Raw genomic sequence first — 10,451 nt, 5'->3', positions numbered from 1 at the left:
CAGCTGCCCCTTCTCACCCTGGGATCTCCCAGAATCTCCACGAGACTCCCAGCTTTCAATCCCAGTAGGGTTTTGGCTTCTCCTTTAGGGCTGGGTCTCTAGGATCCTTCAAGACTCCTGTCCTAGAGTTCCAGGAGGAATGAGGGGCCCCTCATCAGTGGTCTGGTGGGGAAGGAGCTCTGTCTCCTCTTCCTGCCTCCTCACCCCTGTGGGGGCATGAGAGAATTAGGAATCTGACCCAGCACCTCTTCAGAGGGTTCTGACCCTTTGAACCTATTCTTGATTTTGGTTTTTCCTTGTTGGAATAGGGCATCTAGGCCCTGGCTGGAGGCCTGGATGCTCTGGAGTGTGCCTCTTTCCTGAAGAAATACCTCCATTTCTCCAGGGCTTCCAGAAATAGCTGTACAGTTGTCACTGGCATGGTTTTATATCACATAATTTGGAAGGGACAGTGGGGACAAGGGGCATTTTATTTAACCCACCCAAATCCTAGACCCCCTTCCAATCTCCACCACATTTAAGGAAACTGAGCTGGGTCTTAGGGAATTGGGGTAGAAGATGGTATGGTGTTCTAAGGAGGGGCCATGGCCTGGGCAAAGACCAGGAAGTGGCGACACTTGGCGAAACATTGCTACCTTCAGTGAAGAGGCTTGGGGGCAGATTTAGCTGGAAGGGTGGGCACAATTCTTGCAGTTCTGCTGTCCAGTATTGTAGCTAAGAGACACAGGATGCTCTTTAAATTAAATTAAATGAGATTAAAAATTCACCTCTTCGGTCTCATTTCAAGTGCTCAATAGCCACTTGTGGCTAGTGGCTCCCCTACTGGACAGTGCAGATAGAGGTTTCTATTGCTGCAGAAAGTTCTATGGACAGTGCTGTTTTGAAGGGTTGTGAACCTGGCCAGAGAGCTTGGACTTTATCCTGTGGAATGGAGGGTCAAGAAGGGCAAGGGCAAGGGCTGGATCAAAGCTGAGTTTGAGATCTGACCTTTGGGTGACCTTCTCTTGTACATTCCAGCTCTTTCCCAACTTTTTTCTCATGAACCAACCAAGGGCCACCAATCTCAACCTTTTCCTTTCCGTTTTTTGACCTTTGTAAGGTAGATGAGCTGGTGGGATTAGACTCTGTTCATTCATCCACTCATGTACTAACCACCCACTGCATTGGTTTCCTGTGGCTGCTGTAACAACCCCAAACTTTGTGGCTTAAAACAACATAAATTTAGTGTATAGATCTGGAGGTCAGAAGTCTGAAATGGGTATCCCTGCGCTAAAAGTCAAGGAGTCAGCAGAGCTGCCTTCCTTCTGGAGACTCCAGATGAGAAAATCCATTTTCTTGCCTGTTCCAGCTTCTTAAGGCTGCCCACATTGCGTTCCCCTTCCATCTTCAGAGCCAGCAGCGGCCAGTGCAGTCTTTCTCATATCACGTGGTTCTGACACTGGCATTTTCATCACGTTCTTCCACATTTAGAGTCTTGTGATTATATTGGGCGCACCTGGACAGTCCAGGGTGAGCTCCCAGTTTTAAGGTCAAGCCAATTAGAACCTTAATTCCCCTTTGCCACATAACACAACATAGTCATAAATTCCAGGATTCAGATGTGGACACCACTGGATGGCCATTACTCTGCCCACCACACCTACCATGTGTGAGATGCTGGGAACACAGGTCTCCTCTCGCAGAAGTCTGACTGCTGGGGGGTGGGAGGTGCGGCGGCTTGCTCGGTTGGTAGAGGTGGGGTCTGGCTGCGGACGAGGGGTCGGTCCAGCTCTGGACGAGGGGTCAGTCCCGCTTGGGACGAGGGGTCGGTCCGGCAGCAGACGAGGGATCGGTCTCACAAGGGGTTGCGCGGTTCGGCTGACGGGGTCGCCCGGCGAAGCCGGCGACGAAGGGGTCGCCCGGAGAAGCAGGCGACGAAGGGGTCGCCCGGAGAAGCAGGCGACGAACTGGGGACAAGGGAGGCCAGGCCCTTGTCGGGGGCTCTCAGGACTGGAGGGCGCACGGCAGAAGAACTACCGCGGAGACAAGGTAAACACGCAAGTCCACTTTACTGAGGGAGAGGCAACAGTTTTATAGGGGCTGGGGAAGGCTGATTGGTCGAAGCCACGCCCTGTTCTGATTGGTTGCCGGCGAAAGGTCAGTGGGCGGTACTGGACGGGGGAGGGGTGGTGGTTAGAGATTGGCTGTCGCTGTTGCTGGGGGAAGGGGCAGGGTTTAGGGATTGGTGGCTGCTGTTGCTGGGGTGGAGGGCAGACTTGAGTTTTTTCCGCCCACGCCTGGCTGTTGCTGCTGTCGGGGGAGGGGAAAAGGGCGGGCTGGATTTTTCCGCTCACACCTGGCTGTTGCTGCTGTCGGGGGAGGGGAAAAGGGCGGGCTGGATTTTTCCGCCCACACCTGGCTGTTGCTGCTGTTGGGGGAGGGGAAAAGGGCAGACTGGAACTTTCTGCCCTGCGCCTGCGCAGGGAGAAAGAAGAAGGGTGCCGCCCCACAAGGCATCGGGTGGCGCCATCTGGGAGGAGGGGCGGCCGCGGAAGCATGGCTGCCGAGAAGGGGAGACCCGAGGGCACTCTGCGCCCATGCCGAGCTTCCTTCAGGGGTGGCGGTGGGCCCGACCAACCACCCTATTATGGGGGCAGCGGAATTAGGCCTACCGTGGCCGCTCCCCTGCCAGGCCAGCAAACCACACTTCAGCCCGAGGGGTGACCGCAGGAGGGACCAAAGTGTCGGGCAGTACTAAGTGCCATGAAAGCAGGTAAATCAGGGCAATGTGATAAGAGTGATGGGCAGGGTGGATAGTTTAGATAGGGTGATAGGTGGGGGGAGAGGGTCTCTCTGAGGTTCCACCTTTCTGCAGGAAGTGTCTGGGAGCCCTTCCAGGAAGAGGAAGGGCAAGTGCAAAGACCCTGAGGCAGGAGCATATTTGATGTGTTCAAGGAGCAGCAGGGCATCAGGAGACCCAGGGTACACTTGAGCTCAGCTACAGCCCCTTGTTTGGTTGTGAGTAAATCCCATCTCCTGGCCTCAGTCTCTCCATCTGTACCATGTAATGTTGAAGATCAACACTTCTCAAGTGAGTTTGTGTCCTAGAAACGTTGATGGTGATGTGGCTGCTTTGGAAGAAATCTTCCAGGAACCTCTCTGGGTAAAAATGGATACAAGCAGCAAAGCCAGGCTTGGAGGCAGTGGAGTCCTTACCTCCAGCCCCCACAGGGCCGAGCAGACTGCAGTTCAGCTGCCTGCTGACTTCCGTTGCCATGCTTGGTCTTACCGCTTGTGCTATATACTCTCGAAGGTTCCATCTTCCATGGCTTTCAGATCTCAGCTTGCTGTCTCCTAAGGCCATTCCTCACCTCCTCTATATAATTATTTATGCCAAGTAGTCACAATACTTTATCTTCTTTCTGTCAGAGTTGTAACTTTACATTTGCTTTATGATCAAATTTACCAGTCTTTCCCTCTATGATTTACAATTGCTTTTATCTTGAGAATACTTTTTCTATCTCGGATGTCACTAAGATAGTCTCCTTTATTTCATCTAAATATTTTAGAATTTTGCTTTTCAAATTCAGATCTTAAAGGATTAGAAACTTATTTTTGTGTAAGGTGTAAGGTAGGGAATCTGTTAGTTTCGCATGGCTGCTGTAACAAATTGCCCAGGCTTAGGGTATTGGTCAGGCAAAGGGGTGCTGATGCAAAATACCAGAAATCTGTTGGCTTTTATAAAAGGTATTTATTTGGGGTAAAAAGCTTACAGTTACAAGGGCCCTAAACAGTTTAACTCAAGGCTGCTTTCTCACCAAAGACTGTTGACATGTGTTGAAGCAAGATGGCAGGTGATCTCTTGTAGTCTCTTCAGCTGCAAACTATCAGGCAAATGGCTCATGTCTCTTTCTGTCACATGGTAGAACTGAAATGATCAAGTTCTCTCCTCTTTTGTATCTTCTTGAGTGAGTGTCCATTTATATCAGCCCACCAAGGGGGCAGGGACTCTATCTGAGTCATGACCTGCTGACATAGTTGAATCAAAGATCTAATCTTAGCAGGTAATTTAAGACATGTCAGCTGAATCTAATGCATTCAAAGGGTATCACACCCAGAGGAATAGATTTTACAAACATAATCTCTCTTTTTGGGGTTCATAAATGATCTCAAACTGCCACCTTTAGTGACTTAAAACAACATAAATTTATTATCTTAGAGTTGTGGAGGTCAGAAGTCTGAAAAATCAAGGTGTCAGTAGGGTTGTGCTCCTTCCACAAGGCCTCGGGGAGAATCCATTTCCTCGTCTTCTCCAGCCTTTAGAGGCTGCCCGTTTTCCTTGGCTTGCAGCTCCATTTCACTTCCACTCAAATCTCTGATGCTTCTGCCTCCCTCTTTCTCATAGAATGTCCCTTGTAATTACATTAGGCCCACCCGGAAAATCAGGATAATCTCCCCATCTCAATATTCTTAACCTAACCAAAAGTCCCTTTGCCATGTGTAAGGTAACATACTCTCAAATTCTAGAAAATAGGACGTGGACATCTTTGGGATTTTTGTTTTTGTTTTTCCTTTCCCTTAGCCTCATGAATTAGTCTGTCCTTTCCCCACTCATCTACAGTGGGGTCTGGCAAACTACAGCCTGTAGACATAATCCAGCCCATCTCCAGTTTTTATAAATTAAATTTTATTGAAACAGCCACACATTCATTTACATATTGGAATGTCTGTGGCTGCTTTTGTGCTACAATGGCAGATTTGAGTATTTGTGGCAGAAACTATATGGCCCACAAAACCTAAAAATAGGTACTATTTGGCTTTTTCAGAAACTTTGCCAATCCCTGACCTACAGGTAGGGGTCATATGTATGTCTCACATCAGGACCTCTGAGAAGCACAGCCCTGTGAGCTCTCAGTTTTCTTCTGTTGGTCTGTTGATCTCTTCCCAAGCCAGCACCTCAAGGCTGCATCAGTGCAGCTTGGCAATGAAATGAAGGAGGGCAAGGCCCCCTACTTGTTCTTCAAAATGGTCTTGGCCATTTTATACTTATTTTTGCCACCACTTGATTAGTGTCCACCTCCTTCAGGTGTGTCTTGTTCACTGCCGTGCCTTAATGTCCTGTGCAGGACCTGGCATACAGTAGGTGCTTAATACGTATGTGTGGAATGAGGAGCAGTTCGATGTTTGCTCAGTCATCCTTACAGTGGGAGAAACAGGCCCCAAGAGGGGCTTTTCCCAACACAAATGCCTTATCACAGCCCCGTTTAACAGCTAAGTCATCTGAGTCCAGAAAAGTGAAGACACCTAAGGCCTGGTGGCTTCTAAGTCATGGGTCAGGGCTTAAGCCCAGGTGTACCTGGCTCAATGCCTGGGCTTTATAGTTTTTTCATATTCTCAATAGTTTTCCTTTTTGTTCTTGTTTTTGTCACTTACTGTATCTCAGAGATCTTACTACGTCAGAACATGCAGAGCTGACCTTTTCCTACAGCTGCATGGTATCCATTCTGTGGCTGTATTGCAGTTCACTAGCTGGTCCCCTATTGATGGGCACTTGGGTTGCTTCCAACCTGTGGTCACAACCATCCCGCTGCTGTGAACATCCTTCCCTTTTGTTTTTTTCATGTGCTTGAGTTTACCTATAGGATAAATTCTAGAAGTGGAATAGTTGGCACAAGCATGTGTGCATTTTAATTTTTTTTTTTTATAGATACAGTCAAATGACCACTTTAAACTTAAAACAAGAAGAAAGCCTGTTTCCCCACAGTCCTTACCAACCCACAATGGGGGCAAGCTTTTGACCTTTGCCATGTGAATGTGTGGGGAAAATCAAAGCCAAAGCTATCAAACCATAACTCCAGGTCTCAATTTTTGGGCCCAGCAGTAACTCGTGTGTGGCACCTCCTTCTCCCAAAGCAGGTGAACAAAGAGTTAGCCTTCCCCAAATGAAGGCCAGTTTCCCTCCTTGCCAGCTCTCTGGAAGTGGCAAGTTCACAAAGCCTGGCTTGGAAATCCCACTTTACTGATGGGGGGGCTGGCCCCAGGGGGCCAGTGAGCCAAGGGAGAGATCACTCCCGCTCACCCTGGCCATCTGCTTGGTGGTGGCTGCGTTGGTGAAGGAGTAGGAGGCGTCTCTGACCAAAGGCCTGGCCGCAGCTGGAGCAGGAGTGCCGGGCTGTGGCTTGGCTGGCTGGCGCAGTAGGGGGGTCGTGACACAGGCGATGGGCTGCCAGCTTGGAAGGGAATGAGAAAGCCTTGGGACAGTGCGGGCAAGGGTAGGGGCGGGCGTCAGTAGCATGATGCGTGTGGCGGTGGGCCGCCAGCTTAGAAGGGTAGCAGAAGGACTTGGGGCAGTCAGGACATGGGTAGGGGCGGGCGGGTGCATGGGTCCAGAGGTGGGCTGCCAGCTTGGAGCGGTGGCCGAAGGCTTTTGGGCAGTGTGGGCAATGGTGTGGACGGGCGCCACTATGCGTGAGGCGGTGGGCCGCCAACTTGGAGGGATAGGAGAAGGCTTTGGGGCAGTCGGGGCAAGGGTGGGGACGGGCGCCGCCATGCGCCAGCCTGTGCGTGGCCAGCTTGGATGGGTACGAGAAAGCCTTGTCACAGTCGGGGCAGCGGTGTGGGCGCTGGGGTGGGGGCCGCCGGCGGGGCCGGGAAGGAGCCTCTGCAGAGGCGGCTGGCCCTGGAGCTGACTGGCTTGGCTTCTGCGGCAGGCCCTGGTGGGGAGCTGGAGGACAGAAGGGCCGGTGGGCTCCAGGAAGCAGCGCACACCCTGTGTCTAGGCCAGGCTTCCTCCACTCCCCCATCACCTAGATCTTCAAGGGCCCCACAAAGTGTAACCTCTGCATCACAGTAAGACCCCCAAATGGCATATTCCCATTCCCTGCCATGCATCATCCCGAGGGTCTCCAAAGGGTCACAACCTGGACCCCCAAAGCTACTAAGGGTTCCCCCAAATTATGGGTTTCTAGTATCCTCCCAAGGATGCCATGCCCGTCTCTCTTTCAACTTCCTGGGCCCTAGTAATTGGTCATTATGGGTTCCCCAAATTCAATACAGGTTTCCTCAGAACATAGCATTTCGAGAATCCCAAAGGATCACCCTGGGCCCTCAAACTCTCACTTGAGATCCCCCCCAAACGAACCGCTCTCACCTGCTCCTTTGGTGACCGGTTCCTTGCCAGTGGGACTTGGGTCGGTACCCTCGGCTGCGGACTCCGCACCTCGCTCCAGCATCTCGCCGGCCCAGGGACCTAGGGGCAGGGCCTGGGATCAGGGGGCGACGCTAGTGATTGCCAAGCTGATGGGGATAGGGTTGGAGGGCCTGGAAACAAAGTGTCAGCCCGTTTAGGAGCCAGGCCTGGGCAAGTCCGGATCCTAAGGCTAGGGCTGGCGTTAAGTCCAGGTGGCGCCTAAGAGCGCGATGAGTGGGGCTGCGCAAATCTGACCTAGAGGCAGGCCCTTCGCAACTTCCAACCGTGGGCTGGAACCTTGTGCGGAGTAGGCGGGGCCTTGGCGAGTCCTTCTAGCCTAAGCCTGGCGTGGAGTGGGCGGGGCTCATGGCCTGAGCGTGGACCCTTCGCCACCCGACCCTCCCCGCAGTGGTACCGAAAACGGGAATGGGCGGGGCTAGGTAAAGAAGACCCAAAGTCCGTTTCCAGGCAAGTCCGTCGCGGGGCGGGGCTCTTGTAGCTCCGCCCCAGGGGAGGGGCCTATGTGCGCGGTGGGCGGGGCTCCAGGTGGAGGCGGTGGCTTCGTCCAACTCTAGGCTTAGTCTCGGTCCACTGACGCCGCGTCAACGTTTTTCCTTCTTGCAGTTAAATTTCATTCCCAGCGCGGAGGTTGGGCTGTGGGGGGTAGAGAGGAGACCTGGAGAAGCCGAAGGGGGCACAGAGTGTGCTGAAACCCAGAAGACACCTAATGGCCTTCGCAGGGGTACCAAGCGTCCGGGCTTCAGCGCTTCCCCCGGGATTCTGGCATTCAGGCCCAGCTGACCTTCCCCAGGCCCAGGCACTAATGCACAATCCCTCCGAAACCTAGTCTTCCGGGCCCCAGTCGACCTCCCTCCGGGAAACCCTGGCGTCCATCCCTCGGTCCATTTCCCGAGGATCCTGGCGGTCCTCGGTCCGGACCCCTGACCTCCTCACCTGCGGGCCTGCCCCTCCCCGGGGGCGGGGCTCCGGGCCCCTCCCGCAGCGGCCGCGGTTGCTACGCTGCCCTTGGATCCGGTGGAGCTGCACCGCCCGGCGCGCGCCCAGCGACCGGGAGGGAAGAAGAGGGAGCGTGCACGACCAGCCTCATTTTCGGTCCTTCCTCCCACGCTGGGCCAGTGGGGGCGTCGGTGCGCATGCGCAATCGCGTGCAGAGGCGGCTGCGGCGTGGAAAGATGAAATGGGAGGAGGGAGTGAGTGGGAAAGGCAGGCAGGCTCGTGAGCTGGTAGAGAGCTAAACTGCTGCGGTTTGCGGGGCCTACGGTGGCTGAGTGGGGTCAAGCACGTGCACAACCTAACTTGGAGAAACTGCGCTTAGAGGCCACTGAGATATCTTCTAGCGTATGCACACCCAGCCCCCGTTTTCTGTGCTCCCCTTTTCGAGAATTTCTCTGAGAGTCCAGAGGCAGTTTCTAGAGCCCCTTGCCCGGCCACACTTGCAGGCGTTTGCAAAAGAGACTGGACGTTTCTTCCCAGGAGGGCAGGGGCAGAACTCTATAGATTGTGAGCCAGCGGACGCCCGACCTGAGGATCCTTATTTGCATAGATCTCCCGTACCCTTCCTCATTGGTTGGTTCAAAATTCTCAGCTTCCCGATGCCCCTCCCCTCGGGAGATCGAAACAATCTCGGAGGTGCCCAGGCTGGTGTTCTCGAGGGCTGGAGTTCCTGGTGGGGGCCGGGGACGGCACGCGGATTGGCGCCCTTCCCTGAGCAGTGACAGTGCACTTTCCCGCCCGGCGCAGGGAAGACCGTGAAGTGCCAATAAAAGTCCGGTGCACGGGTGGGTCTTTAGGGTGATAACCCACAGGCTCTGGCGAGCCCAGGAGCTGTGGGAGATACATGCCGGGTTATTTGGGTTCTGGAATAACAGATTGCTTGGGTAACTTTTGAAATCCTGGTTCTGCCATTTTCTGGCTGTGTGACCTTGGGCAGGTCACTTCATCATTCTGGACCTTAGTTTCCTCATCTATAAAAATGAAGGGTTGTTAGGATTAAATATGGGAATCAACGAAAAGTGCTTAGAATGGTGCTTAGCATACAGAGTGCTCAATAAATATTATCAATATCCTTTTTGTTTTTATTATGCATTGAGCTAGGCCGTGGTGGGGTCAAGGATGTCCCAGGAACGGCGAGTGCACACACCTGGAGGTGGGAAGAAGCCAACTGTGTTCAAGGGATCTCTTCCTCATGCCATACTCCAGACTCAGGTTCTCCTGGTTCTTGTACTTGCCTCTTCCATTGTACCTCAGGGCCTTTGCACCCGCTGTTCTGTCATCAAGGCCCTTCTTCCATCTCAGCAGGCCTGACTCAGGTCTCCCCTGCCCGCTTAACCTCATGGAGCCCCCTTCCCTCCATCACTCTGTTGTCTTGTCCCTGTGTATGCTGTCAGCACTGTATACCTGTCCCCTCCTAGCATGTACGCTGTTGGGATGGACAGCTTGTCTATCTTGTTCATCTCTCTGTCGTCAACCTCCAAAACAGGAATTAGCATAAATAGCAGATGTTCAATAAATCTGTGTTAAATGAATGCTTGAAAGAATTAACATCCAGAAGCCCTCTCTATGGGAAGACATGAGAATGATGGGGCGAGTGTAGAACTTGAGGACAGGGAGTTGGGCAGGGACCTAAAATGAGTGGGAAACCAAAGGAGGGTTTTAAATACTGAATTGACACAAATTGGCTTAAGTTTTCATATACTTTTTTTTTCCTCACCAGTTGTGATGGTTTGAAGCTGTGTGTACCCCAGAAAAGTGTGCTCTTAAAGTTAATCCATTCCTGTGGGTATGGACCCATTGTAAGTAGGATATTTTGATGAGTAGGATCTTTTTTTTTTTAATATTAAAATTTTAAAATATGGAATGCTTCACAAATTTGCATGTCATCCTTGCTCAAGGGCCATGCTAATCTTCTCTGTGTTGTTCCAATTTTAGTATATGTGCTGCCGAAGTGAGCACAATGAGTGGGATCTTAAGATGTGACCCGTCATTTAGGGTGGGTCTTAATCCTTTTTACCAGACACCTTTATAAGAGAATGAAGTTCAGACAAAGAGAAGAGAAAGCCATGGAAGTAAGAAGCGAAAGCAAGAAAACCTGAAAGAGAGGGAGAGACAGGCCATTATGTGCCTTGCCTTGTGACTGAAGAGTCCAGGATCATTGCCAGCCAGTCTTCAGGAAGAAAGCATCACCTTGATGATGGCTTGATTTGGACATTTTCATAGCTTCAAAACTGGAAGCTTGAAGCTAATAAATTCCCATAGTTAAAGC

At 52.1% G+C, this 10,451-nt stretch overlaps 1 protein-coding gene and 1 non-coding gene across 4 annotated transcripts; both read right to left on the bottom strand.

The window, feature by feature from the left end:
• Positions 1–3,710: 3,710 nt before the first annotated feature.
• ZNF575 (zinc finger protein 575) lies at positions 3,711–8,454 on the bottom strand. 3 transcript variants are annotated; one of them, XM_058280369.2, is made up of 4 exons: positions 8,123–8,454; positions 7,424–7,822; positions 7,130–7,228; positions 3,711–6,703 (listed from the first exon to the last, which is right to left on the bottom strand). In XM_058280369.2, exons 3-4 carry the CDS (start codon positions 7,209–7,211, stop codon positions 6,045–6,047), a joined length of 741 nt encoding a protein of 246 aa, XP_058136352.1. In that variant the 5' UTR covers positions 7,212–7,228; positions 7,424–7,822; positions 8,123–8,454; the 3' UTR covers positions 3,711–6,044. The 3 variants fall into 3 exon arrangements, with proteins under 3 accessions (XP_058136352.1, XP_004460143.2, XP_004460142.2); XM_004460086.5 differs by having other exon boundaries at positions 7,584–7,822; positions 8,123–8,453; XM_004460085.5 differs by having other exon boundaries at positions 7,130–7,844; positions 8,123–8,452.
• Positions 8,455–10,034: 1,580 nt separating this feature from the next.
• Positions 10,035–10,141, bottom strand: LOC111764530 (U6 spliceosomal RNA). Its single transcript, XR_002797117.1, has one exon. It is a non-coding gene; the product is annotated as a U6 spliceosomal RNA (small nuclear RNA).
• Positions 10,142–10,451: the final 310 nt, after the last annotated feature.

Source organism: Dasypus novemcinctus, chromosome 18 (assembly GCF_030445035.2).
Source record: "Dasypus novemcinctus isolate mDasNov1 chromosome 18, mDasNov1.1.hap2, whole genome shotgun sequence".
NCBI lineage: Eukaryota > Metazoa > Chordata > Mammalia > Cingulata > Dasypodidae > Dasypus > Dasypus novemcinctus.
This window is presented reverse-complemented; position numbering and strand designations above follow the sequence as displayed.